Source organism: Trichoderma virens, assembly GCF_000170995.1.
Source record: "Trichoderma virens Gv29-8 chromosome Unknown TRIVIscaffold_84, whole genome shotgun sequence".
NCBI lineage: Eukaryota > Fungi > Ascomycota > Sordariomycetes > Hypocreales > Hypocreaceae > Trichoderma > Trichoderma virens.
Genome location: NW_014013665.1, coordinates 433979 through 461956, shown reverse-complemented (window position 1 = coordinate 461956; position 27978 = coordinate 433979). Strand labels below are relative to the sequence as shown.

At 49.6% G+C, this 27978-nt stretch overlaps 12 protein-coding genes across 12 annotated transcripts; 6 read left to right on the top strand and 6 right to left on the bottom strand.

Moving 5' to 3' along the window:
- Nucleotides 1-2126: 2126 nt before the first annotated feature.
- TRIVIDRAFT_49483 (uncharacterized protein) lies at nucleotides 2127-2732 on the bottom strand (the record flags this gene model as incomplete). The annotated part of the gene is made up of 1 exon (XM_014097903.1): nucleotides 2127-2732. The coding sequence occupies one exon, from the start codon at nucleotides 2730-2732 to the stop codon at nucleotides 2127-2129; it is 606 nt and encodes a 201-aa protein (XP_013953378.1).
- A 1538-nt stretch (nucleotides 2733-4270) lies between these two features.
- On the top strand, nucleotides 4271-5599 carry TRIVIDRAFT_14743 (uncharacterized protein; the record flags this gene model as incomplete). Its single annotated transcript, XM_014097765.1, has 2 exons — nucleotides 4271-5200; nucleotides 5243-5599. Coding segments are annotated over 2 exons (1287 nt in total), but the record flags the coding sequence as incomplete, so codon positions are not given.
- Nucleotides 5600-7356: 1757 nt separating this feature from the next.
- On the bottom strand, nucleotides 7357-8999 carry TRIVIDRAFT_213704 (uncharacterized protein; the record flags this gene model as incomplete). The annotated part of the gene is made up of 1 exon (XM_014097902.1): nucleotides 7357-8999. The coding sequence occupies one exon, from the start codon at nucleotides 8629-8631 to the stop codon at nucleotides 7357-7359; it is 1275 nt and encodes a 424-aa protein (XP_013953377.1).
- A 447-nt stretch (nucleotides 9000-9446) lies between these two features.
- TRIVIDRAFT_193645 (uncharacterized protein) lies at nucleotides 9447-10748 on the bottom strand (the record flags this gene model as incomplete). Its single annotated transcript, XM_014097901.1, has 4 exons — nucleotides 9447-9474; nucleotides 9716-10169; nucleotides 10241-10492; nucleotides 10568-10748. The coding sequence occupies 4 exons, from the start codon at nucleotides 10746-10748 to the stop codon at nucleotides 9447-9449; spliced, it is 915 nt and encodes a 304-aa protein (XP_013953376.1).
- Nucleotides 10749-12217: 1469 nt separating this feature from the next.
- Nucleotides 12218-12385, top strand: TRIVIDRAFT_157048 (uncharacterized protein; the record flags this gene model as incomplete). The annotated part of the gene is made up of 1 exon (XM_014097900.1): nucleotides 12218-12385. A coding segment is annotated over one exon (168 nt), but the record flags the coding sequence as incomplete, so codon positions are not given.
- An 816-nt stretch (nucleotides 12386-13201) lies between these two features.
- Nucleotides 13202-13801, top strand: TRIVIDRAFT_49298 (uncharacterized protein; the record flags this gene model as incomplete). Its single annotated transcript, XM_014097899.1, has 1 exon — nucleotides 13202-13801. The coding sequence occupies one exon, from the start codon at nucleotides 13202-13204 to the stop codon at nucleotides 13799-13801; it is 600 nt and encodes a 199-aa protein (XP_013953374.1).
- Nucleotides 13802-14342: 541 nt separating this feature from the next.
- TRIVIDRAFT_69172 (uncharacterized protein) lies at nucleotides 14343-17942 on the bottom strand (the record flags this gene model as incomplete). Its single annotated transcript, XM_014097898.1, has 2 exons — nucleotides 14343-17754; nucleotides 17836-17942. The coding sequence occupies 2 exons, from the start codon at nucleotides 17940-17942 to the stop codon at nucleotides 14343-14345; spliced, it is 3519 nt and encodes a 1172-aa protein (XP_013953373.1).
- Nucleotides 17943-20076: 2134 nt separating this feature from the next.
- TRIVIDRAFT_77664 (uncharacterized protein) lies at nucleotides 20077-21304 on the top strand (the record flags this gene model as incomplete). Its single annotated transcript, XM_014097897.1, has 2 exons — nucleotides 20077-20341; nucleotides 20403-21304. 2 exons carry the CDS (start codon nucleotides 20309-20311, stop codon nucleotides 21204-21206), a joined length of 837 nt encoding a protein of 278 aa, XP_013953372.1.
- A 129-nt stretch (nucleotides 21305-21433) lies between these two features.
- On the bottom strand, nucleotides 21434-22898 carry TRIVIDRAFT_181927 (uncharacterized protein; the record flags this gene model as incomplete). Its single annotated transcript, XM_014097896.1, has 3 exons — nucleotides 21434-21922; nucleotides 21989-22658; nucleotides 22723-22898. 3 exons carry the CDS (start codon nucleotides 22896-22898, stop codon nucleotides 21686-21688), a joined length of 1083 nt encoding a protein of 360 aa, XP_013953371.1.
- Nucleotides 22899-23515: 617 nt separating this feature from the next.
- On the bottom strand, nucleotides 23516-25651 carry TRIVIDRAFT_216574 (uncharacterized protein; the record flags this gene model as incomplete). Its single annotated transcript, XM_014097894.1, has 6 exons — nucleotides 23516-23591; nucleotides 23615-23700; nucleotides 23793-23867; nucleotides 23989-24729; nucleotides 24791-25123; nucleotides 25183-25651. 3 exons carry the CDS (start codon nucleotides 25284-25286, stop codon nucleotides 24627-24629), a joined length of 540 nt encoding a protein of 179 aa, XP_013953369.1.
- On the top strand, nucleotides 23620-24192 carry TRIVIDRAFT_156763 (uncharacterized protein; the record flags this gene model as incomplete). Its single annotated transcript, XM_014097895.1, has 3 exons — nucleotides 23620-23700; nucleotides 23793-23867; nucleotides 23989-24192. 3 exons carry the CDS (start codon nucleotides 23620-23622, stop codon nucleotides 24190-24192), a joined length of 360 nt encoding a protein of 119 aa, XP_013953370.1.
- Nucleotides 25652-26151: 500 nt separating the features above from the next.
- Nucleotides 26152-27950, top strand: TRIVIDRAFT_69167 (uncharacterized protein; the record flags this gene model as incomplete). Its single annotated transcript, XM_014097893.1, has 3 exons — nucleotides 26152-26154; nucleotides 26266-26342; nucleotides 26420-27950. 3 exons carry the CDS (start codon nucleotides 26152-26154, stop codon nucleotides 27948-27950), a joined length of 1611 nt encoding a protein of 536 aa, XP_013953368.1.
- Between the last annotated feature and the right edge of the window lie 28 nt (nucleotides 27951-27978).

Genomic DNA, 27978 nt, shown 5'->3' with positions numbered 1-27978 from the left:
ACAGGTACGGGTACAGAGTATGGGCACAAAGTATAGGTACCAGTACTCGTACAGGTATAGTCCAGTACTGTTCTCCGTACAGCTCAATGGATATTTCGGCATCATGGATCAATCCCATCACTTCAAGCAACGGGGGACATTAAAGCCGGGCGGGCATTCACAGGACATAATTAGGGGGCACCTTGGCATTGCTGATTGGCGAAGATGGGGCATGTTCGGGCCTTGGCACACTGCACTGGAGATGATTGATTTCCTGGCTGCTGCTGGTACAGGTACCGAGGACGGCCATACAGTGGACTGCAGCGAATGGCGAGCCGCGGCAGAGGGAGCTGAGCCTGGAGGACAGGGGGCCCTGCCTTGGAAGTCAGCGCTGGCGGCTTGGCACAGGGCTGACTAAAGCGGACGGACGGGCAGTTTTTGGTTTGCGTGAGGCCGGACGGAGTGTACTTGTACTTGTAGTGTTGATGTACTCGTAATTTGCTGGTGCCGGTGCCGTGCCTGAATCAGAGCTTACCTGTGCGAGGACAAATATACAACGGCGAGCGAACAGGTGCTAACATGAATACGAGAGAAAGCAAGAGCCCAGATAGGCAATAATATACCGGTATACGGAAGTAGAAGATGAGCATAGGCGCATTGATCATATAATCGTAATGCTGCACGGCCATTACCACTCCGTATAGCCCAAGGTCCATATTGGCCAGCAACGGGGGGTAGGTTAGTACGTAGTAGGTTTCAGATCGTCAACGAGTGATTTGAGGTCAAGCGCAGACAGCACGAGGTTTTATCCCGATGCATCGACGGCACTCGCTGCTAGCATGAAAGTATATGTATGTAAGCCCACCGTCAATCACAGAGTAGCCGGCACCGTCAAAAGCGTCACAACAAAGACAGGCAAGGCGCGAAACAGCCACCAGATCGTCGAATGGAGTTGCTGTACTCGTACTGAATGTACCTCTTAAGATTTCTCCAAGACGTGGCCCCGGCCCTCCGTAATGCGTGCTAGACTCCGTGTTATTTCTGGTCTGCGCACGGCTTCGTTTATCTGACGATGCCTTCAGCTCGTTCCGGAACACATACGTCATGCCAAGTATATCCAATTGAAGCATTTCAGACAACCTACAAGGTACTGTTAAAGCGCCGTACTGTCGGGCAAGAGTCCAAGGCGAAAGACTTGACTGAAAGATGCATACAAACACGCCAATTGAAAGAGGTTTGCGTACATTTGCATCCTCGGTACAACAATCTCCGAAACAGCCGACGTCGCGGGCCGTAGACACAGCCAACCTCCGATAGAGAGAAAGAGTCAAACATTCAGCGCCCAAGAATAAAAAAAAAGATGCAAGAATCGTTCCAATATTCTGTAAATAGGACATGCAAGAGGGATCGTCGGATCTACACAAACGAGAATCTGCCGGATTGGACCATCTCCCGAAGCCCTCTTGCGGTGATTGGCGTCTGCTAGTCAGGAGGTTAGTCTCCCTGCAAGTGCTAGGCTTGCTAGGTAAGTTTGGCAGTATGAACTCTCATAAACTCAATACCAATGCCGGCTTGGCTAGCAGTACCTGTGGATTTGGACCTATAACTAGTAATATTGGGGGTCATTGCATCAGGTTGGGCATTTTGACAGCTGATTGCGTACGCAGGGGTAGCACTTGTATTACTCGGCAGTCTACGGAGCATACGGTACTCGACTATCTGCAACGGCATGGGTATCAGGTCTTGGTGCTCGGACAAGGAAGCCAGAATGACGCGATTGCCGATGATCCTGAGAGCATGTGATTCTAGCATGCTCAGTACTATTTTCCACGGATTTTATCAAATATCATGACAATCACAAAAGATCATGTCGAAAAGATAAGGAGCAGCCGCTTCTTGATGATGAGGCGTACATAGACAATACGATCGCTTCCACATGGAAACACCTATAATACCCACGATTGAGACGACTTAATATCACAGATGATATCAAGTATATAGACCGTATTGGCAATGAATAAGATGGTATTGTATTGGCCGACACTTTCAAAGTATCTCACCAACACCACCAACATTTTAGATACTCAATTTCCTTTCTGCCCTCTGGTTTTAGCCAGCCAGCCATCTTGCTTAGGATATCAACTACACTACTGAATATAGCCCAGATCTCGATATGCTCTCTCTAGAATCTGTCGAACGCAGTCGTTCTTTCGCTCAGTGTATTCATCCATTGACTCGTTAGCTTTACGAGATGCCGCCGATGCCTCTCTCTTCATCGTGGCGTACAGCTCCCTGTCAGCCGGTGTCTTTGACAGCCAGTCTCGAAAGATCTTGTGCCGCGCGGCCTCGGAACAGTCCTGCCCCCAGACGTGTAGGTTCGCTGAAGGCTCATACCCGCAAAAGAACCGATGTTGATGCCATCCCGGCTCGCGTAAGAGGAAGTGGAACCCTGCCGCCTCAAGCTGCGGCACGTACGCGGCCTCGTCAAGCACGTCCTCAACTATGAGGTCCATGTCGATGATGGGCTTGGCTGGCAGGCCCGGCACGCTGGTCGAGCCGACGTGCTCTAGCGAGACGGCTGTTGGGCCTAGAGCGGAGATGATACGGGTTTTGAGGAGCTCGAAAGTCTTGGGCCAGGACGGATCTGGTTCGACGATTTCAATTGGATTCTTGACTCGACGGTGGGCGACTCTTTGCACCCCTTCCGGGTCGTAAGGGACCTTGTTGAGGATGTCTTCGACTGAGGGAGCCATGTTGAGTCTTGACACTACGAGAACAGCGAGACGAGTTGGTATCACCTGTATAAGTGTTTAGAGATGACAATCTGAATTTGTTAACTAACCTTACCGCAACCTTGACTAAAGGTACACTGGACTGTGAGGGGTTGTGTCCTGTTGAAAGATGAAGAGCGCTGTGTTGCAACTTTGACTAACATCTGAAAAGAGGGGTTTACATAAGATCTACTAGGTTAGACCCCAGTTTGGCCGTTATGCTGAGAGCGCCTGTCTTCTCAGCAAAATAGAATACCTACATGATTGCCACCAACATTAACACTATAACCACATTTTATGGTTGAGTATTCTAGTCAAGTATAATTTTTTTTTTAATTTTGCTGTCTTTTAAATATTTACCTTTGAACTATAAGCTCGACTCCCGGTGACTCAGTTCCGTGGTCGTTAACCACACACTACTAAGGTACATAAAAGTGTACAACATCAACCATTTATAGTAACGGCTAGATTTCTTTGAGAAGCACCGTCGATTCCTGACCACAAAACTCATGTCCAAAAAGATTTGTTACCGAAATTCCCGAAAACAAAGGGGCAACGAATCATGAAAACGAAATAAAAGTGCACTACCCTAATACTAGTGTCCCAAGCATCCTTGAAATAGGAAAACCCGCGTGAAGATCAAAGCTCGGGATCCATCACCACAGCAAACGTTGAAACTGCAAACAAATCGCCAGTGGACCCGTGGGAACCTGCATCATGAGCGAGTTCCCTAGCAAACTACATGTACACAGTATATGCATAGGTAGAACACGCTTGTCTTTCGCATTTTGATACCCTCAAATATGGTTCCTATAGAGAGAAAAGAAGAAAAAAAAGGATCGACCAGCGACGATCACTTTATCATCGCACTCGCCGAATCTAAGACTCCACCAAGTCCATCTTTCAAGGCTGTCGCCATCATCTCGCGTCTTTGCTCTTCTTCATTTCTCTCAAAATTCAAGCATCCATGTGTCTGTGACCTTCCCATTATACCTCTGTCTCACAAGTCTCATTGTGCTTTGATCCTTCCACTCTTTTTTGGTCTTTCTGTTATACATGTGTTTTGCACCACGCTCAAATCCCCTGGCATTTTATTATTTGTCCTAAACCATTTCCTATCTCCCCCCCCTTTTTTCTTCCTACATATTCTCTTTATCTATTTAAACTCTCTTGTCGCGTTGCCCCTTGGCCGACATTGCCGCCAACCAGCATGATTTTTACATCTGGCAGGCGGCCGAGTTTATTCTTTGTCGCGTTAGTTGCTTTGTTCCTTGCTATAGCTTATTGCTATCATTCGTATACCGATGCTGTATGTTTTAATGTCTTCCCGTTTTGGCCCTTGTGTTCTCTCCCTGCCTCTTGTGTGACCGCTTGGAGCTGACATCAACTACCACCAGGAGGGACTCATTGCTATGATACCATATGGCTCCAGATTCCCAACCTCTACATTATCAACATCCCTGATATCATCTTCTTCACACTCTTCTAAATCTCAGGACTCAGACTCTGCCTCAAAACCAAAGGCATCCAGGCTACACTATCTGATTCCAGCCAGTCAACCGAATCTGCATTTCTGCTACAACCTTGTTTCCTCAGCAGTCAATCGTTATCCGGTCCCTACACTGCTTGGCTGGCATGGCGTTGGCGAATTCGATGCAGCGGAGACTCATCTGGCAAAGCTGAGGTCCATGCAGCAATACTTTACCTCGCTTTCACCTGAAGAAGACGATGATTTGGCCATCATCGTCGACGGCTATGACATCCTCATCCAATTACCTCCCGAGATCATGGTCGAGCGATACTTTCAGATTGCCGAGCGTGCTGATGCCCATTTAGCAAAACGTTTCGGTGTCAGCGTCCGCGAGCTTCACAAACGCGGTCTTCGCCAGACAATCTTCTTGGGACCCGACAAACTCTGCTGGCCTACCGACCCTCTGGCGTCACGTTGTTGGGCTGCTCCTGAATCACACATTCCGCCATCCGCCTGGGGGCTAAACAAGGGGGGTTGGGATATGTTCCATTCCGATCCTCGATGGCTGAATTCAGGGACTATTATGGGGCCAGTTGGGGACCTGAGGAGATACATCACTGCCACAATGGACGAGATTACGGCAACTCATGATCTCGTGTACGAGTTCAGAGAATCGGATCAGTACTATCTCTCCAATGTCTGGGGCAGGCAGGAATATTGGCGCTCGAGGATGATGAAGGGCAAACCCCCTGCTGGCCCACCGGACAGGATCATTCCGGTTAAAAGTAATCCTTTTCAAAAGACCGAGTATCACATTGCCATCGAGTACGAGTCTGCCTTGTTCCAGACCAAAGCTGGATATGAGCCTTATTTTGGATACCTGCAGTTCAATGAATCCGGCTTGACGGCCAAACTTGCCGCTGATATCCTCCAGGAAGGGCCTGAATTTGAGCCTTCCCAGATCAAGATGCCTGAGAATGTTGCAGCTTCGCTGAGCAAACTGTATGATGCAATCCCAGAGGCTCACCCAGGGTCTACATCAGCAGACTGGCTTAGCACCGTTCATCTAGGTGTCAACTTCATCACTCATCATATCTATGGCCTGTGGCACTGTACAGGGCCCAAAGAGTTTGTCGAGCTTGAGTATCCCACTCTGTGGTTCTACCCCTTTGTCGAATCCCTGCTCAGAGCGGCCGTTAAGGCTTCTCAAGCCGGCGAGCCTCTGACGGAGAAACTCATCGATGGTCGAAGATGGGTTCCAAAGAACTACTATCCAGCTGCCCACGCTTTGAATGATGAATTTGGCGGGGCGTGGACAGACTTGAATAATGAATTTGTTCCTTGGCGAGATCTCTGCCAGCCTCACAATGAGCTGCTTTTCCAAGGGGAAGAAAAAGGGCTTGGGTCACATCAGGGTGGGCCTTAAGGGCGGCCCAAGGGTTGAATACGGGAGAATAGGGATACAAGGCATGATTCGGTGTCTTTTGGTGGAGCTTGGCTAGAAGGTTGGTTACTTATTATCGACTGCTTGACTGGTTTTCTAGTGTATGGTGTTTTTGTTGGCATTGGAGTTCCATCGTTTCATCGAAGAGAATTTCTGTACATTGTAGGATACGTATTGGTGAAAATATGCAACTTTGGGATGGGACATTGTCTGGGTTCAATAAGAGAGGTCATGGTACTTTACGGTCCTCCCGAGGCAGTGTTCAATAAGGGTGAAGAGACTTTTGTCGTTGTAAGTAGGTTTTCAGGAGAATTATTAAGGGACGACGGCCGCTTACCCCACCACACCAACCCCTGCTTTTACTCCAATCGCGGCACAACCTGCAAAGCTGTCATCCATTGCGAGCAGCAAGAGATTAAAAAGAAAGGAATATTGAATGCAAAAAACTACAAAAAAACATACAACAGCCGGTGTTCGCTGATGGTCACCCACTCAACTACTAATCTGCCGGTTAGAGGCTTGTCTATGGGGGAGCAGACGGGACCCCGAATTCTCCTCTACCTATGGTCGTATGTACTATATTGGACACTAGTATGTAATTATACGTATACTTAGCGCACACATAATAAGAAAGTTTGCAAAAGACTGACAGTCTTTGTTGTATGGTATATAAAATGGGAGGGAAAGAAAGAGAAGTCTGGCTGAGCTAGACGTAAAAAAGACTATGCTGGGAAGGTGTGTTTAGCAACTCTGCTCTATAGACTGTCGGGTACGGTATGCTGCCAGCTGAGCAAGCTGAGGTCGAGATCGAATTGAGAAAGGGCTTGTCCACAGCTAGTTCTGGGCTTGGAACGGAAGAATGATCTTGATGAGGTGGTATTGCGTATATATGAATATATATTATATAAAAAGTCGGATAATCCATCTTGTTTATATAGATCTATATTATGTGGTCGGGCTGATTTAAAGCTTCCATGTGAGTAATCTACTTTTACGCCTCAATTCTTCAGCAGGGAGTAGTCAGAAGCCAATTATCAATGAAAATGAATTACCTAGGTACTGAACACAGACAGAGTTTCTATAGCAGTAACCGTCCTTGTGCATACTAACTACGGTCGATACGAATTTTGCCGATGGAACATTGAGCACAGGCAGGGTTTCAATAACAGTAAGCCCTGCGTGTTCTAAATACGATCAATACGGACTTCGCGCACGTGGCACCGAGTTTTCAGACGGGGCGCAACAATGAGCAGTCATGGAAACCGTATACGACAACTACTCCGTACTATGCTGCGGCGACCCATCGTACATATTGCTAACATCACTAGACTCATTAACCCATGAAATCGCATATGGAAAAACAAACTTCCTGAACTGCCTGGTCTGGAATTTAAGCTGGCTTATAGTTTAACCTATCTAAGCGCCGAGATAGATTCAGCATACATCTGAAGGTGAGATTCCGGTTCAGTATACATCTGCTCATGAGATTGTCAAATGAATTGTAGCTGTATCTGGGGTATCTCATCATCCAGTATTCTACTCCCCATGTGACTGAACAGCGATAAGGATATGAATACGCAGCAACACTATTCAAATTTTGTCGTTCCTCCTCAAATCCCCCTTAGACACACAATACTAAGTGTGTAGATGTTTAATGATGCGTAATCATGTTTGCACAGCTGCTTAACGCATCATAGAGACTTCAGAATATCATTCGGCCAGGCCATCCAGTCTTGCCAGTATGTACCTAGATATTTACTAGCGGATTCTATCATGAATCGACCAGTATCGCCAAACACCCAAAACCCACGGTCGCGATATAGGAGCACGGCCCAATGGGCTAGAACTACCAGTGCCTCTGGCCTTCGCTGCTTAAGCATCTGTAGATAGTCGAAAGAGACGAGTACTGGCCATGCCATTGTGATATGTGGATGGAGCTCGTCCGGGAGACCACGCCGCCGCCCAATGACCCACTGGAGCGACTTGACGGCCTCACAGCATGCATTGAATGCGATGGGCCCGAGGCTTTCGATGGACGCTGCAAGATGGGCCAGGAGCCCGTCGCACTCAACGCAAGAGACGGTTAGCTGAGGGTCCAATTGGTCGAGCGCGCTTATCGGGTCGATGATATGTTTCATCTCGGTCTCGTTAATGATGTGCCAAGACTGTCGAGTAACGGTGCGTATTCCGCGATGAAGGGCAACGAATTGGATAAGCTTGTCCAGGAATTCGGTGAAATCTCTCTGGTAGATAGTTGTGTCGAAGAGCGTGTGCAGGCCGAGGAGTGAGGAAAACAGGAACATGGCGGTACAATTTTCATCGGAAACCCTCGGTCGGACTGCGTTGAAGTGGCCGAGAGCTCGCGTCTGGAGCTGTGCCGCCTGGTGGAGGTATTGGTTCTTCTCTGCCCGATCAAACGCCTGGGTGCTCAGATGAAGAGCAGCCATAGCGAGAAGCTCATCCATCAGAAACGGAGTCGTTATGGCGGATTTGAACATTAGCTTGGCGATCTCCGCTGCTTTCGTGGCATCAGGAAAAAGACCTGCGTCACCGGACTTGAGCAGGTTGCTCTCGAGGTGGTGTAGGAGGGCGAGATGGCCGAGGTTGTAGACATTTGGTAGTAAGCTTTCAATTCCGGATTCAACCCCGTCCGCAGGATAGGAACCGGCCGCCCCGATCGCGGCCACAAGATTTGCTGGGGAGGAACTGGGTGGTGTATCGGACGCAGTGGGGGTTTGCGACGAGTTCGTGAGCGGAATCATCCCAGCATCGTTGGCGCCTAACCGTTGGCTGTAGGAGCACTCGCGATCACAGGTAGAGCAATTGACGCAGATCGGTCGATGTTCGTCACATTTCATATGACGTCGTTTACATTGCTTGCAACCATTGCGCGATTTGCGGTGCGGCCGTCGGATTGTACTGCTGGGCGGGTTAGCATCTCGGGCTTGTTTGGAGACGCCAGCCATTGGAAAGGGAATCGATTCAAGCAGCAAATCAGTAAATGAATCCAGCAGAGCCGAGAGGATGGACTATGCGTATCGCGGAAATGAGCTAGCACAACTGGGGAAGAGCCTCCTTGCATGGGCTGAGCGCACTCAATGAGCCATATGGTGGTGTTGCGTACTCCGTATTCGTAGCTAGAATACGGGCCTTGCCCTGAGTGCCAGTGAGTTCTATACGGCTTCGAGTAGAGAATTCACGCGCTCGGAAGATTGAAAAGGCGGAAGATACTGTGTGGGCTAGTGCTGGAGAGAGATTCTGGGCGTATCGAAGCTCAAACGCATAGGGGTTAACTCGCTACAAACAATAATCAACTTGCGTCATTCACCTTTTGACGACCCATGGCTACTAGGTAGTTTGCTAGAAACTGGAATCGAGATACGGAGTATGGAGTACTAGCGTCCAAAATGTTGGGTGGCTTAGCCCGATACGTAATGAAGACATCTGACATTCTGAATACTAGTACGTAGTCCGTATAGGCATTGGCGACGTCGAAATACGCGTATTCGACGTATTGGCGTATTGGGTATTCTGAGGTGCCGCTTTTCTAGTTCCGTGACAGCTACTACTCCGTTATAGGGGGCAATAATCGGCTGCGGTTTTTCTATTGAGACCATGACTTGCCCCACAAACTTGAGTCAGACTCTTAGCAGTAACTCTAGATGTTGTCGTAATCTCTTTGGCTTTAGGCTCTGTATTTTCTCTGAAAGTTAGGATTGGTGACCAGGCCGGGTCGGACTGGCTTGGTGCTATTCATCCTCATCAAAGTCGTGTGAAGCATTTAAAGCGTCGTATAGAGGTACATTGGCCTATAAATGCTTCATATTATAGCGGTATATATTATAGACGCCTAAAACAGCTAGCATCTGCCCAAAGATATCTTAGAAGGTGATACCAAATTTGTTCTACTTCCCCATCTAAGCCGGCTCAAGCCCGATGTCCATACAACAGGGGAAAAAAAGGACTAAAAAAAATCTAGTACACCCAAACCTATAACCCCAATTCTAATGCTCATTTAAACTTTGTAAGTTAGGCTCATCAGCCCAATACCTTGCAAACTTGGAATTCCCGCGATAGTTGTAAAGCTGAAAGCCGCTGGTGAATGGTTCCTGTCCCTTTAGAAGCATTCCGATTTCTCCGGGGTGCTTCCACAGTAGCCAAACAACCACGATAAACATGGGAAGACTGTCTAAAACATAGAGAAATGCCTCGCTCGTCATCAAATATCCGGAATTTCCCTGAGCGTATTCCACGACGCGGTACAGAGATCTGATCATGATCAAGGTGCTGACGAAGTAGAGCGTATGGAGATAGTTTTGCCAGCGAATTCCCGGCTTCAGAGAACATGCAGTCGGGGCTAGTATCATACGCCGGTGGAAGATTGCAGCAACAATGACGAAAAAGACGAACCATAAGAGCTGCAATACAAGCCCGGCGATGATTATGCCGTTCCCGATATTGGCCATGGATTGGTTGTCTCGGCTCCCAGCCATGAGACCACCGCCTGAATTTCGGTTAGATAACCTTGTGTAAGATATAAAGAGCTTTGTAGAGATGCGAAGAGAAAGGACTTACCTCCTGACTGAAAGAGAAAGCACAAAAGATCACCGATGACGAAAGTTTTCGTAAGCCAGCCCTGCTTGATGATTGAGTGTATCTCGCCATCTGTCAACAGGATAATTCTTCCTAGAATCATGTATATGGAGGCCGCAAACAGCGGAGGGCCTAACAAGATATACATGTTCTGGATAATATACGGCATCAGTCTCCAGCAGCCTGGCTCTTGGCTCGCGGAACCAGCTCGAGCAGCGTAGCCAATGAATTCGACTGACGGGAGAGTTAGCAATTATAATGGTTCGCTAGGGATTTTTTTTTTTTTTGGTTTTGTAAAAGCCCACATACACAAGCACCCAAACACCAGCGCTGTCAGGAACCAGGTCTTTGTTTTGAACATTTGAAACAGATGCAGGCCTGTTGCGACTAAAAACAAAAGGCAAAATATAATAGCAGCCGCTACTGATGGCACATATCTGTAGAAAGACCACGTTGCATGCAACCAGTCGGGGTTACAGACAATAGTCATTCTGAGAGCGGAAACGTTGTATGGGGTTGGTGGATGGATTTGGATCAGGAGATAAGACGATTGAGAACTATGAATGGAGAATTCACGGGTGTGCTGAGGGTTGGGAGAGTTGGTTTATATCTAATTTGAGTCTTATTTCTTCATGCTACATCATGGCACAATAAGCGGCGACAAAGTGTGTGCGGCAACTATACGTTATCCCCAAGATAAACATGGATTATTCCCACCACCGATACGGCAAGGAGATCACTCGCCTAACAATCGCCATTTACGCACTGTGGCATAGACAATGTGTGAAACAGCGCGTACAGATGACTCGACCCAAGTTCGGGGCTGAAGTACGTGGGAGAAAGATCGAATACGCGGAAGAAAAGTTGAATACGCGGAAGAAAGGTTAAATCCGCGGGATAGCAACTCGCCCGTGGTGTGGGTCTAAATGAGCCAAGGACGCGGCTGTCTTTCTAAACATGGTAAAGTGTCGTATGTGTTTAGTAGCTTCTGATTGTTAGTTGTTTGTCTGGTAAAAGTTTTAGGACTGCACTAACATTATAAATATGAGACCTTACGTCCCAATAATGCGTGGGAAATAGCTGAGTTCCAGACTTGACTCATCCATTGTTATCACTGGCTGTGGCAATGTGGAATAATAAATATTTTGTGCTCTGACAGAGTGCTTATTTGCTCGGGTTTCGTTTTTATTTGATTTGTTAATGCACTTTATCGATTTTATCATGTAATGGTAAACTTGATGCTATGGCTAGTGCGTGTTATATTATGAGCGCAATTGGAGCTCTAATGGCTAAAGTTTGCATCCTTCCTAATGCAAGAATCTGTAATAGTCTATTATAAAGTAAACTTGGTATCGAAAAGGATTACCATAACCGCAATTGTATCAATCTTACACTATACCCGATAAGTAGGATTAATAAGTGGCATAATTTGTGATTTCACTGAAGCGCTGTCAAATTTAATAAGAAGGCATTGGAGTCAATAAGCCAATAATAAGAATTACAATTTTTTAAAAGGTGAGTAAAATTATCTTGAATTAACCCGCCATCGTAAATCTTCGGAACTGCCGCCATTTCCTAACGTAGGGTTCATATCCTCCAAAAACGGAATTATAAGACTCCGAGTTTGGAGTCTGGGGAGGCAAAAAATGGAAGATATCAAACTCAAGAAAAAAGCTTAACGGGACCCCGAATTCTCCTCTACCTATGGTCGTATGTGACAGGTGAGGTGTATTCTACAGAAGAGTGTTAAGGACATGAACATTTAGATTAAAAAGCAAAAAACATACAACAGCCGGTGTTCGCCAGTGGTCACCCACCTGACTACTAATCTGCCGGTTAGAGGCTTGTCTATGGGGGAGCAGACGGGACCCCGAATTCTCCTCTACCTGTGGTCGTATGTGACAGGTGAGGCGTATTCTACACTTATAGAAGAGTGTTGAGGACATGAACATTTAGATTAAAAAGCAAAAAACATACAACAGCCGGTGTTCGCTGATGGTCACCCACTCAACTACTAATCTGCCGGTTAGTGGCTTGTCTATGGGGGAGCAGACGGGACCCCGAATTTTCCACTACCTATGGTCGTATGTATTTGGATCATTAATAATATTCTCTATAAGGACATAAGTCCCCACCATGACCGGTTCCAACTCGAGAGCTCAAACGCCCATCAGACATACATACTCTTTGCACCCCGGTCAAATACTCTGGACATTACGGTAGGTAGCGCGATCTCATGGAGCGAGCAGAACGGACGTTGACTCTGAGCGAAACCGGTCGACAATAAAAAGAACGCGTTGAACCACACCGCTATTAGGTTAAACTTGAGTATGCCTCCGTATAACTTCTACCTCATCTCAGCCATGCTATTGTAGACCACAGCCCAACGCATTATCGACACTTTGGTGAAGCACTAAGGAGAGGAGCCCTTCTTCAACTCCAGAACCCTTTCGGCGTCACTTTTTTGACCCATATGTTGGCAGAGCTTCCTAGTAATGCTCGAAGTCTTGAGAAGCTCATAGCTACGCAAAGCGCACATTGGACGCCCGTTTTCTTTAATATTAGAACCGCGATTTGAAGCTCGGCTCCAAAATCCTCAATATTGGCATCCGGTTCGTGTCTTCCCGCAACCCAGAGCAAAGTCTAGCAGCGCTTCTAGAAAGACTGGGCTGTCCTGCATCCATGCCCCCAGCTCATCCCCTGCCCTTGCACGCGTTTCTCGTCGTACTCATCTCATTAATACTTCATACTCATAGTCACGTCCTTTGCCCTTTTCCAACAAGCCTTAACATACCGATCAGCTCTCATCTGAACGCCTCCATTATCTCTTTCCCCGTGTTCTACTATATTCAAGCAAATATCCCCATTCAAAAGGGCGTCTCAACTTCTACCTCCTTGCGCCTATAAGTCTTATGGGTAGTTCTTTTATACATACACATAATAATGGATGCCGTGGGAGGCACTGTTAGCATTTTTCGTTTCATACATCAATGTTTCAGCCACATCAAGCAAGCTCGTGGCTTTGAAGACGAATTCGGAATCTATCAGCTGCAACTCCAAATGCTCCTTGTCCGCTGTGCCTTCATTTCCAGAATTATTAATGATACTAATGGGTCGGGGAATCCGGTCCAAGATGCAATAGAGAGCTCAGAAAATAGATCGGAAGACCAAGAGCCAACAACAGCCGAGGCTCTCTCTGCCATTCAAGAAGCCTTGCGCAAAGCTAAGCGTGACGCCGCAAAGATCAAGACCGATTGCACTACATGTACCACTAATACCCTCCCGCTGCAAGACCCCACTACGGACGACCTCAAAACAATACGACTTCGGATGACGGCGTTTCTTGACAAGCACAAAATCCAAGCTGCGAAATCAATTGAAGGAGTCAAGTGGGCTTTATACAAGAGAGAAATGCGCGATAGGTTTATCACAGAAATATCTACCCTGATTCTACAACTCGAGCGCCAAATCAACACGGAAAGTCTGGCGATTGAGGATGCTGGGCTGATGCGTCTGCATGGCGCGCCTGTGACTCTTGTATGAGGCGGAACACAGTAGCACAAGTGGAAGTTCATGGCAATTAGGACTAACAGGTTTCGTTCATGGCGTTTTGCGTTTTTGTACTGGGTATATGAGACATGTTTATGGAAGGGAAATTAGACTTGAATATGGATTTTTTAAGCTCCTCTCGGTCCTTGCTTCTCTTTTCGCGGCGGCGATTTCATGAACACTGGACGTCAAACCCAAACACTCGACTGCTGATGTTGGCGCGCAAGTTGGTCAGAATGGAACAACGGACGACTATGTTTCCACTACCTATGGTCGTATGTGCTAGGTGAGTGTAACTCAGCTTGTGTTCTTGGGATCTAGTGGGATTGCGTATGTATGTATATTCCGAAAATGTGACATTACATTGATAACAAGGCAAGCGTCGTGACAAAGGGAAGAAAAATCTCATTGATATCTGTTCCTAAACGCCATACATGATCATCTAACACGCGTGCTATGCTCCCTTGGTCTGGCTAATCACCAGCTATATACAATTGATCCCTCCCCTTCGCAAACGGTAAAGAAAAAGGCACGATTAATTCTCCTCGAGGTTCTCCAACGCCACGTAACCCTCCTCGCGCTTCTTGCCGCGGAGTCTTCCAAACGTCTCCCTGGCCCAGCCAACGACGCCCGTGCCGCTCATCCAGCGCAGGCCACCCTTGTGCTCGGCGGAGGCATCGTCCATCCACTGCGGCCGCTTCCAGAACTTGAGCATGAGACTGCTAATCACTACACTAACGCTGCTGCAGGCCATGGCAAATCCGGCCATCATAGGGTGCATGTGCAGGCCCAGCGGCAGGAAGAAGCCCATTGCAATGGGCAATCCAATGAGGTTGTAGATGCATGCCCACAACAAGTTCAACTTGATGCGCAAGAAAATGGTCCGGGTGAGGTTGATCGCGGATGGAATGCTCAGCAGGTCGTCGGGGCGCATAAGCACAACGTCTGCGGCCTCCATGGCGACGTCCGTTCCGCTTGACATGGCAATGCCGACGTCTGCAATCGCGAGAGCGGGGGAGTCGTTGATACCGTCTCCAACCATGGCGACGATTTCTCCTTCCTCCTGAAGACTCTGGACAATGGCCTGTTTCTGGTCGGGGCTGACACCGGCAAAGACGTCCTCGGGAGCGATGCCGACGAGGGCGGCCACGGCTAGGGCGGTAGGTCGTTGATCTCCGGTAACCATGGCTGTCCTGATGCCCATGCGGTGCAGCACTGAGATGGCTCCGAGAGCTCCATCCTTGATTGTATCCGAGAGGCAAAGGTGACCGCTATACATGCCATCAATGGCGACGAAGATGTTGGTTGTGCCAGCAGTTACGGATTTAGCTCGTGTGTTCTTTTCAGACGAGTTAATTTGCTCTGCGGCCTCGATGGCGCTCTTAGGAACCTCGACACCGTTATCTTCAAGGAAGCTCACGTTTCCGGCCAGGACCCTGTAGCGAGTCCTATCACCAGAAGTAGCAGGCTCAACAAGGGCATTGATACCCTTTCCAACAGTAAGCTTAAAATCGTTGACACTTCCTGGAATGGCACTCTCAAGCTCATAGATTCCGAGTTCCTCTTTAGCTGCTACCAGGATGGCTCTGCCGATCGGGTGCTCACTGCCCATCTCTGCAAGACCAATGGCCGCCCACCAGACCTTCTTCTGCGACTCGTTGTCACTCCATCGAGGAACCAAATCCATCTTGGCGACGCTCATCTTGCCGCGGGTGAGTGTGCCAGTCTTATCCAATACGACCTTTGTGATTTTGGTTGTTTGCTGCAGCGCGGCTCCGCCCTTGATGAGGATGCCATTCTCAGCACCCACGCCGGTGCCAACCATAACGGCAGTCGGCGTGGCGAGGCCAAGAGCGCAAGGGCATGCGAAGACAATCACAGATATGCACAACTTAACGCACACCATGATCTTGCCACCGCTGTTACCGGCCAAGAAGATCATGGGAGGATGAACCATCCAGTGGCTGAGAATCAACCACCCGATGAAAGTGAGGAGGCCAAGGATAAGAATCGTAGGTACGAAGTAGCCTGCCAGAGTGTCGGCCACCTTTTGGATAGGTGCCCTTGTAGTCTGGGCGTCTTGGACAAGCTTCACAATCTGGCTGAGCTGGGTATCCCGACCGGCTCGTGTGACACGGAAGTCCACTCTGCCGTTGCCGTTGACCGTACCTCCAATCATGTTGTCGCCGATACGTTTCTGTACTGGCATCGCCTCTCCAGTTACCATGCTTTCATCAACATAGGTCTCTCCTCGGACAAGGATACCGTCCGCCGGGATTTTGTCGCCCGGTCGAATGACAACAATGTCACCGACTTGAAGCAGCTCAGTTGGGATATTTCTCTCTTCATATGCTGAGCCATTCGCATTTCCAGATTGCTGGGCCGTGGTGCCCGTAGATTCATCGGTTGACTTGGCCCATGATTCCGCTGCCTTCTCTGCGGCAATGGGATCCGCATAGATGGTTGCCATCGACGGGGCCAGAGACATAAGGCGAGACAGTGCCTTTGACGTCTGGCCCTTTGCGCGGTTCTCGAGGTAGCGACCAAGAGTCACAAAGGTGATGAGCATGGTGCTAGTATCGAAAATCGTACCGGGTTTAGAATGCGGCGGCAAGATTAAAGAAACAATCATGGCAAAGATGCTGAAGAAGAAAGCGCACGATGTACCGAGCATGACAAGGACATCCATTGTCGGTGAACGGTGTTTGAGTGATTTGTAGGCCGAAACATAAAATCGCTTGCCGACGCCGAATTGGACGGGCATCGTGAGGACCATGCAAATAACGTCGCCGAGAAAGAGCCCAGTATACAGCTCTACATTATTGATGTCAAGACTTGGTGCAACCATGGGTATTATCATATTCATAATGAATACCGGGATGGCAAAGCCAGCAGAGACCTTGAAGGCCGTCCTCCATTCAGCAATCTCTCGAGTTTTGGCCAGTGATTCGAGCTGGGCATTGTTATCGTGGCTGTCTGCAACCAAGGCATTGAGACCCTGTGCTTCCACCGCTTCGACAATTCCTCGAAGTCCAATGGCGGCAGGTTGATGCGTAACGGAAAGGCGGTCCGTAGCCAGACTAAGCGAAGCAGATTTGATGCCAGGAATGGCTGTCAGCGATTCCTCGAGGTCCTTTGCAGCCGCAGCATCCGGGCTACCGAAAATCTTGAACTGTGAAGTGGTAGTTACATTGCCCAAGTCGTTAGTATCATATACAGTAGACAAAACCGTGGCATCAAAACCGCGATCTTCAATGATTTCGGAAATCTGCTCAGCGGAGAGCTTTGTGACATCATGAGAAATTACCGCGCGCTCGGCCAGAAGGCTGATGTTGAATTTCAACACGCCCTCGACTCCCTGAAAGCCTCCCTCGACAGCAGACGTACAGGCACCGCAAGTCATTCCTTCAATAGCTACAGTTGTAGTAGCGATGTTACTTGATGGGTTCTCAGCCTTGGTACTGCTGTCGGGTTGCGCCTTTGCGGAATCGACGATTTCGGCACCAAAGCCGCGGTCTTCGATGATTTCGGCGATTTTCTCGGCTGGCAAAAGCTCTGGGTCGTGTTCGATGACGGCTCGCTCAGAAAGAAGCGAGATGCTAAAGCTTTTGACACCTGGAATGTCTTTGAAGCCGCCCTCGACGGCAGAAGTACAGGCACCGCACGTCATGCCCTCAATCGCAACCGTTGTCGTCACTAATCCGCTGTCAAGGTCCTCATCTCCCTTGACATCTGAAAATCGAAGAACAAGAGGGCTGAGGAGGTCCGTGGACAGTACCTCGGCGTCAAATCCGGTATCCTCGATGGTCTCTCGGACCTGCTCGGCGCTGATAATCTGGGGATCATGCATGACAACGGCTCGCTCCATGACGAGACTGACGGAGACGGTGCCGACGCCCTTGACGCCCTTGAAGCCACCTTCGACAGCTGATGTGCATGATCCGCACCTGTGAGAACGTAGGTATGTCAGCGATGCTTGGGCAAGAAGAATTCGTCCAGTTCGTCCAGCTGGAAACGGCGCAACCTACGTCATTCCACCAACGCGCAGAGTAGTCGTCGCCATGTGTGCGCTCTTGGGCGCAAGGCCCGTATCATCGGTGTCCCGCCCGGGGACCTTGATGTAGCTTGGAGCCATGATTCTTGTTGTCAAGCAGTCTCGAGCGAGGCTGCCTCTTTTTCTCGCAGATTAAAACACAAAAAATGGAAGCACCCCGCGCGAGAGACGTCAGGTCGCGGCCAACTCCAGATATCCTTCACCTTGAAGCGGCAAGCATTGCACAGGAGAACCAGAAGAGGCGATAAATCGGGCGCTGCCACAGGATACTCGATGAACCAGAGATATCCGGCAAGAATGTCGCAACTATTTCCAGAGACCGGCCCTGGGGAAAAAGAAGCACAACTGGCGGTAGAGGATTTAATAATTCGGCCGAATCGGATTTTGTCAGCAGAGTCGTCTCGCCGAGTAAGCCGCGCTATCGTCAGAAGGGGATCCCAGTTGGCGCTCTCCACCAGAAGCAGGATTTCCGAGCAGGATTTCCGACCTTTCTCGGCTGTAGAAACGTACGAGTACGATGCAAGGGTGGAGAGGAGAGGCAGAAGAAGCAGCTATTGTAAATTGAGCGACAGTCCTGGAAGAGAAAGAGAGAGCGCCACGGCGTAAGCCAAGGGTTCTCGAGATGGGTGGGTGACTCTCTCGCGGTTGGTCGCTCGTTGACGAAATGCGAAGTAGCGCGGTGCAGAAGAAGGATAAAATAAGAAATCAATAAGCAAGTGGCTCAGGCCCGGCAGCTGCAGAAGCCGACAATAGGCTAGTGAGTCTGTTTGTATGTACAATCGGACCAACCAGCGATCAGATGCAGCAGCAATGAAAACGGAAGCAAGGAGAAGGAAAGAGAAAGAAACCGACGGATACAATAACAAAGCACCAGGCGAAAAAGGGAAAAGGGAAAAGGGAAAAAATGAAAACCAAAATACGCTTACAGCATTCGCGCCCAAGGAATACCTGGTCGATGCACCCAGTTATACCAAAATATGACTCGGCCAGATAGCTCGAAAAGGAGGGAAGGGATGCCGTTTGGCGCCTCTGCATGTGTCGCACTATGTTTGATGGCGCCTATTGCGAAGCCCCCAGGTGGCAGAAGGGCTTGGGCCTGTGTTTCAGCGGCCTGAAAATGAATCGCGCTGAATAATTCTAGACATACAAACCTGCGCAACCAACGCAAGCACTGACGCAGAGCCCCGGCCTGTCAAGAGGTGTGATGAAGGACCAGCGTCATTTCGTTTCCAGCGGCTTATTGGGCCTTGGGCCAACATAAAACACTGGACATCAAACATTCACACTCTCTGGGTGTGGAGTGTCGTCACCTCAAGACAGGAAAGTCTCCGTGCACCAGGGAGGGCTTGGAGGAGATTCGACATGTCATGGGTATTTACTTGCGTTGCGACATCAACCGGGCCCAACCACTTGCGAGGTACCAGGTGTCTTCAATACTTGTACTGTACGTAGTCCAGAGCACCCTCACAAGACAAAATGACACCTACTCGTATATGAACGCCAAGCTGGTTCCCCTCTCCCCAGCTTTTTCTCTTCAGGATAAGCTCTAATGCAGTGATCTTGCTCCTGCTGGTTTCGGCCTCAGCGTCACACTGAGAGCGGACGTTCTTCGGCACTTCAAGCTTGTTGTGATGCCGGTCTTTGATCAACATTCGGCCCAGCGATGATTACTGATTAGCGCATTTTCACAAGTATAGGTTAAGCTGGTCAAAACGCGAAGACCTTGGGGACTGATTGATAAAGAGTCCATTCTGTGGAGCACAGCTGGAGTGCTGGACAAGTGCAGCCTCTGTAGCTCCCAAGCTCAGCTGAAAGCGGCCTAGTGTGCAAGTAGCAGTGCCTGCTTGGGGCCTTGTAGTGATTGATAACCGTGCTGGAAGAAAACTGGCAGCCTGAGAGCCAGTGTTGCAACAGCCTTCCATCTTCCATCTCCTCTGCTTTCTGTCCAACAGGCATGATATGGATCCATATAGAAATCTGCGATACACGAGATAAATAGATTGAATGATAAAATTTTAAGCCACTCATCTTTCAGCTCTCATTTGGCGGCATCTACTTGTGCTCGTCCACTGGAATGCACCTCCCTCGGCCCTCTCTCCCGAGTCCCTGTGTTTCACCCCACCAAAACCGGCGCCCCGCGGCCTTACCTCTAACCACTTCAACACCACAGCCTCCAAGCCTCAAACTCTCCTTGATGCACACAACAACCCGCAAACGGACTTAGACCGCGGATTCTCGGCACTAAAGCAGCAGCCTCTCCGAAGCTCGTCTCGTAAAGCCCTTCGTTACTCATTCTCTCTAAGCCGTCGTGCCCTCGCCTATCAGATCGAGATCCTACCCCACTCCCGCCTGCGCGTGCCGCAGCCTTGCCAAACGTGACCCATAGCCCGTCATCACGTTTCAGAGATTACAAGAGCACAAGAGCAAGAACCGTCCGTCTTGGCGCCATGGAGCAAACCAAGGCCTTGAATGCTTTGGAGGCATGAATCCCTGAATATCCAGCTCCTCCATGACATCCATTCTAACGCCACGTCTCTACAGCCGTTCCTCGCCCTCTCAAAGTCAGCTACCTCCCCCCGAGCCGCCGCCGATCTCGTCACCCGCGCAACTTCAGCTCCAAACACCTTCCTCTTCGCCGAGCTTCTCCAAACACCGCAGATCCAGGCCCTGGCAGCCAGCCCGGAATTCACCTCATACCTGACGCTGCTCCAAATCTTCTCCTACGGCTCCTACGGGACATACAATGCCACGCCCAACCTACCCGCACTGAACGACACCCAGACCCTCAAGCTCCGACAGCTCTCGCTGCTGTCCCTAGCTAGCGATCGATCAAGCCTATCATACGATGCATTGCAAAACGCGCTAGGTCTTTCCTCGGTACGAGAGGTGGAAGACCTCGTCATCACTGCCATCTACGCCGGCCTCTTACACGCCACTCTCGATCCTGCTCGCCAGGCCATTCAAGTGTCAAGCATCGCCCCCCTCCGCGATCTCGCTCCCGGCACGATCCCAGATATGATTGGTGCCTTACAAAACTGGGCTGGTCGTTGCCAGTCTACTCTCGGGGATCTTGAGGAGCAGATCAAAAGCATTCGCGAGGCCGCCATCTCACGGGAGACAGATAAGCGAGCCTCAGACAAGAAGTTGCAGGGATTGATGGAGAGCATGGGCGAGTTCGACAAAGGGCTCTCGGTTTATCAGAGGGACAATCTCACTCGGAGAGGCATCAATAAGCGTACCATGGCTGATCCCCTAGGCTCAGCTGCCGCCGACGAGACGATGGACCTTGATGATTTATTGGGGGTGGAAGACCCGGCCAAGAGGGCTAGCAAGAGGAAACTGTAGCAAAAGTAGAGACACAACGTTGGTACAATAAGCGGCAATTGGACTTCCAATGCGATATGAATTTTGATAGTCACGAAAGAATACGATATAATACACGAACCAAACAGCCACAGGCCATCCTGTGCCTTGCTTATATATAAAGAATAGAAAGTGTTGAACCCGCAACTCCCAAGCCGTGGCTGATAATACAAATTGCCAGAAATGCAGAAAAGAAACAAATCTAAAAGCTCGCGCCAGAAATCCTCATCGGTATCTTTTTTCTCGGGGTCTTAATATCAGAAGGAAAATATCCCATCGCCCAACTAATCCCTATAAAAACATTGGTTCGTTACGGTCGTGATGTGAATTAGATTAGTCTTGCTCAAGCGGTACGCACACGGAGATAACCTGTGTCCAAGACGTTGCGTTGCTTACAAGCCAGTGTGATGCCCGGCATCCCCTGGTGAAAAAACAAAAGGCAGAGACGGCTGATATGAGTTTCAGAGTCTTTTGCCTGGGACAAGAATGAACAGAACACATAGTCCGGCGTCAATCAGAATGGTCACGGCCAACACCATGAGTGCTCGTTTGACCAGAAGGCCACGAACGAAGGGTTCTCGGATGCGGGAGAAGTTGAAGGGAGTGTACTCGCTAAATCCGATGAGTGCCAAGATAGGGTCCAGGGAATATTCATATGACGCAAGGAAATAAACGCCAATAGTAAACGGAAGAATGACCTAAAAGAACGGGAATTATTAGCCTGATAACGCAAAGGGATTTGTCTAAATGAGAGACAAGCTTACCCAGCATCGAGTTGCTCTAGATTTATCAAGGAAAATAAGGACAAAGGAAGTCCAGAATGCTCCAAACATGGCAACAAGTCCAATAATGAGACGCATAACAAGCGTTGGCGGAATGAGATTACCCAAGGCTTTCATGCGCAAGAAACCTGGGAACGCGTCTCGTTCCATCGCCTGGAATACGTAGTCCTTAGCCACATCAAAGACTTCCGGGTCATCACGACCATATTCTTCAATAGCAGCCGTAACGTCCTGAGTGATGGATCCAGGAAGCGTGATTTCTCTCTCGGCTCCAGGCATCAAGAACGTGTAAAGGATCTTCTCGGCAGAAGCTCTAATATCTTGCCGGGCAACAGTATGGGCTGGAGAGTTCGAATCCGTCGCATGGCTGAATGGAGGGCTAGGTTTTGTGCGATTTGAGCCGCTTTGTGTTTGAGGTGATTCGTGGCTCTGATCTTCCCGTAAGAAGGCCGACATCTGGGCGTCCTGATCCCTCTCCTTTTCCGTCGCATACATCGACGGTCCAGCCGCACGGTTGTCCAATTCACCAAGTTCCAAAATCTGAGATGATCGCTTAGATCCCTTTTCCAGGTCTGGGGTCGCAATGAGGACTGATCGTCGAAGTTCGCGGACATAATGGCGACAAAGTGACATGTGCTGAGCTACATCCAACCTGATCAACAAGTCAGTATTTTTATCGGTTGCGCCATCCATTTTAGCCTCCGAAAAGCTCGTACCAAAAATCTAGATAATCAACAGATCGCTGCTGGTCTCGCATATAGATGTAGAATGAAAATAGATCGACCGGTGGCAGCGTGCGACGGCTCAGCACCTCGAACAGAGTCGGCAATCGGTTGCGCGTCATATCGGGCTGAGGCGTTGTTGACGCCGTGGTTTCGCGAGGGTCTTCCATGGCGCACTATGAGTTTATGGACGATGATAAAACGAGCGGACTTTTCAGGACGAGATAATGAATTGTTTTGCGATTGTCCTGAACTCTCGTTGCTAACTGGGATGTTTGTGCAACAAACAACAGAAGCGCGAGAAGGGAAGAGTCTCCCTGCCTGGGGAGTCTTGCGAGCCGGAGCTGAGGCGATTTGCAGCGACGGAGGATAATGTGATAGGGCAAACGAGCGAGAGAGAGAAAGCGAAGCCGTCACACGGAGGAGCTTGTAGCAGCTCGTTGCCAGTGGTGATGGATGGAATGCGGCTGTGATGGCTTTGAGGCGTATGGAGAACGGGTCATTAGCCTGGCGCTGGTTTCATTTCTCACTTGGGGCGCAGTTGGCGTCGAAATCGATGCCTCAGGAGAAGATGCAGATGCATGATGGACAATCACGTGAATTTCGGTGGGGCCAAACCGCATGCTGCATGATTGGCTCGCTACCCCCACCAGTTGAATTTCGTGCCTGCCCTACGCACAAAGATTTTGTGGAATTTAGCATTTCCGACCTCAACCACCTCTCTCAACGTCCAGACCGTGAAGAGTCGATCCGCAGGTACGAAGCGCACCAAACCTCTCTCCCTCTCATCCACGGAATCTCTGCCAAACTTTGGTCGCAAGAGAATCCCCAGCACTTGCCGCCACGCCGCCCTCAATCCGACCCGAAAGCTGACCGTCAATCAATTCAGAAATGTCGTCAAAGAAGCCTACCCAGCGCTCCGCCATTGCGGACGTGGTTGCCCGCGAGTACACCATCCACATGCACAAGAGAGTACGTCGCATCGAGTACCCGGACGAATTGTTGGGAGGGAAAAGAAAGTTGGAGGTTTTGGGACCAGGGATGCTAACAGTTTGCGTGTAAAGCTGCATGGTGTCACTTTCAAGAAGAGGGCTCCCCGTGCCATCAAGGAGATCAAGTCCTTCGCCACCAAGGCCATGGTACGAATCCCCAACAACAAAGATCCTGCCAGGCGCAGTTTGACTAGCCACGGAATTGGCTCGCAAAATTCCTCGCCGATGGATCGAAGATACAGGGCATTGCTAACTCCTTCCACAACAGGGTACCACTGACGTCCGGATCGACCCCCAGCTCAACAAGAAGGTCTGGGAGCAGGGTGTCAAGGGTGTTGCTTACAGAATCCGAGTACGAATCTCCCGACGACGAAACGATGAGGAGGGTGCCAAGGAGAAGCTGTACAGCTACGTTCAGGCTGTCAACGTCAAGAACCCCAAGGGCCTTGCGACTGAGGTCGTTGAGGAGTAAAGAAAATTTGTTTCTCTTTGGGAATGGTTCTGGGGTGGCATGGCATTACGGAGTTGCAACCGGCTCTTCTAGCTTTTCACGCTGAAAATAAAAGACGGCAATGTGATCAACAAAGGTTTTTTTTTTATTCCACAACAACCTCGCCCATGCGATAATTGCCTGCGGCAGAGAGTCCCTGACTGCTTCAGAAGGGAGAGTGACGGGAAAATAGCCTGGTGAGGCGGTGATTGGTCATGATTTGTTCGACAGGTTCTATTATATGTTGTAACCGGTCATGCGCTTGTGGAAGGGGCAGGTAGCCCTCCTATCCCAGCCCTTGGCTGTGGAAATGCAAAATACACCCAAATACCCTTTCAAAACGATCGAATCGTGCTCCAAAGACTCCAAATACCCAATAACGTAAAATCATAAAAGTCTGCACGCTATGAACTCCTTTACTCCTCCTCAATGTCGCGATGTCGTCCCAAAACCTTCTTCTTGAACTCCTCCATGTCCTTGTCCCACAGCTCTGCTGCCTCGCCGTTTAATGGAGAGGCACTGTAGAAACATCATCAGTTAGCGTCACTTTTTTTTGTGTCATGCGGGCGGGTTAGCATACTTGTTGGGCTCGCCGAGTAAGCTCTGCAGACTCAGCAGAACGGTCTGAATGTTGTAGGCGGCAGTCCACTTGTCCTTGAGAATATCGAGACAGATGCGGCCAGAGAAATCGACGTTGGGGTGGTAGATTGGCGTCTTGAAGAGGACTGTCGGTGGGGCATACGGATAGTTTGAAGGAAACGCGAAGCTCAGCTTAAAGGTGAGTCCCGAATAAGGTGTATCGTCGGGGCCCTCGATGGTGGCGGTCCAAGACATAAGATTGCCGTCGGCAGAGGGGAATGCGGAGATTCCGGGGGCCGGCGATGTCATGAGGGTCATCAGCTCGGTCTGGAGCCTGTTGAGAACATGTTAGCACCTAAAGAGGCTGACATCATTGCTCCAAAAGAATAATACCGTTTGGTGACGCTCTGCGAATCGGGACCCTTGCGAGCAGCATTGAGCTTGGAGGCTTGGACGCTGCCGGGAGCAGAGTTCTGGTTATCCTCGGTGTAATCCATTGTAAACAAAAGCCGGTATGATGGGAGCTTGTGGGGATGGACGAATGAGTGGTTCTCGAACGTGATAATAAATGGTTCAAATACACAAGTCGAACAGAAAGCCTCTTGCAAGAGATTATGGGAGAAGATAAAGGCTGGAAGTCGAGAAAGGGGGGGGATGCAAACCAGCGGTAGCGTTCCGCGTTGGGCAATAATGGGACGCCTTGAGAAGTACTGCCAAACGACAGCGGAATGAAGTGCAGATTGTTACCCAATAAGGTAGGAAGGAGATGGTGATATAAAAGGGATTTTAGGGGAAAGCTGCCTGAATATGAAAAGAAACGGCACACGGCAAGCAGGGTTGGGACCACGAACTAATGACGAGGATCTATAGACAAAGAATGGATGGGAAGGTTCAAGATGGACTGAGAAGAGGAAAAAAAAACACAGGTTGTTGTTTGAGACACGCTTGTTGCCAGTCAGCCTCAGAAAAAAAAACAACCACCCAGGCGCCAAAGCTTACAGGTGCCTAAGGGCTTCGTTTAGTGAACGGCGACCGCTGTAAGGACGGTGGGCCTTGTTTGCCGCAGCAACGCCCGCTAAAATGGAGCTGGAGAGCCAATAGCTTGGTAGAGAGGTGTCGAGAAAGAATGAAAATCTGACCTCTTTACACGGTTTGAAGGCGCGACTAGACTGGACACGCGATCATTCACGATCCAAAGTGCTGTCATCACCGAATAACGCTTGAATTGGCATTGTTGCATCCATCAGCTGCATTCTTCTATTTTCCTTCCTTATCTTTTTTTTCTCTCTTTTCCTTTCTTTGTTTATATTCACTGGGATAAAAGGGAGCTATAACATCGAAACAGTTTCACTAATAGACATCATGGTGAGTGACTCCTCATCCGTGCACGTCTCACAAGGCTCCAATCTGGCACTCATGCGAAATCTGAGCCATCAATCACTCAACCTCTTATGAATCTGGCTGACTCCCTTGTAGTCGCAGCTTGATCCACTACCAAAAGAGCTGCCCTTTCGTATCATATCTAAAACCGTTGGCCGCGGCGCCTATGCTTCGTATGCACAATCTCTTCACTCCAAAGGCTCAATCCCATTCACATTGGCATTAATGCTAACAAACCAAATGAAATCAGAATAAAAAAGGCCATTCCATTAGACTCGTCAAGTCCAGTCTTCGCTGTCAAGCTCATACACAAGGGGTACGCCACTAAGCATGGCCGCATCTCCGCAAAGCAGCTTGCCATGGAGGTCTCCCTTCACTCCCATATAGGCCAGCATCCCAACGTCATCGAGTGGTTTGCCTCGGGAGAAGACTCGGTGTGGCGATGGATAGCCATGGAGTATGCAGAAGGCGGTGATCTTTTCGACAAGATCGAGGCGGATGTCGGTGTCCGGGAGGACATTGCACAGATTTACTTCCTCCAGCTGGTTGGCGGTGTGAGCTTCATGCACTCCAAGGGCGTGGCACATCGAGACCTTAAGCCGGAGAACATTCTCCTATCACAAGATGGAAGCCTGAAGCTGGCTGATTTCGGAATGGCCACCATGTTTGAGTACAAAGGCCAACGCAAGACCAGCTCAACGCTCTGTGGCAGCCCGCCATATATCGCACCTGAGATTCTCGCCTGTGGGAGGGCCGATAAGAGGGCTCCAAATTCCGCCAAATATTCACCAGACCTCGTCGATATCTGGTCGTGCGGAGTAATTCTGTTTGTCTTGCTCGTAGGCAACACACCGTGGGATGAGCCGTCTTCAACAAGCTGGGAGTTTGGCGAGTACGTAAAGACGTCAGGGAAGAGCTCAGATCCTCTTTGGGGAAGAATACCTCCAGAGGCCCTCTCCCTCCTCAGGGGCATGATGTCCGTAGATCCGCAGAAACGCTTCACCTTTGCTCAGATACGACAGCATCCTTGGTATACGCGCCACAACCCCTTGCTCACTGCCGATGGCAGAATCTCCGACCCCATCGTCCTAGCCACTAGGATGCTAGAAAACCTGCGTATCGACCTCAGCCAGATACCTCCGACTACATTTACCTACCTCCCGGCATCTCACGATCCCACTGTTGACTCCGGACTCAATGCTGGTCGGTTCTCGTCCACGCAGCCGGAAGCTCCAGTAACCCCTATCGTCGACAAAGATTGGGATTGGGAGGCCCCTGTTCTTCGCTCTAGGGCCCAGCCATCTTCTTTGCCCACGGGGACATCCAGTGCTCGTCGCATGCTATTTGACTCCCTTGCGGATGAGCCGTCCATGTCGCAATTCTCGCAAGTCCCGGGACCATCCATGTCACTGACACAACAAGCTCGTCGGTTCCGTGACATTTGTCCTCCAGAATCCCTTACTCGCTTCTTCTCTCACGTACCCGCTACACACATAGTGCAGATGCTTAGCGACGCGCTGCATCAGCTCAATGTGCCTCTGGGACCCGTTACACCAAACCCATATGGTAGCCCGATAGTTACCCTCAAAGTTCGTGCCGTCGACGGCCGGCGACAGAGCCTACACGGAGAAATCTGCGTAGACAAACAGCCGCTTGCCGATGGCTTCGAGGTGCTAGACATTCGGTTTGTCAAGATCAAGGGAGATCCGCTCGAGTGGCGGCGATTCTTTAAAAAGGTGGTGGTGCTTTGCAAGGATGGGGTCTATGTCCCAGAAGCTTAGGAGTGTATGGGACAGCTGTTTTCTCACA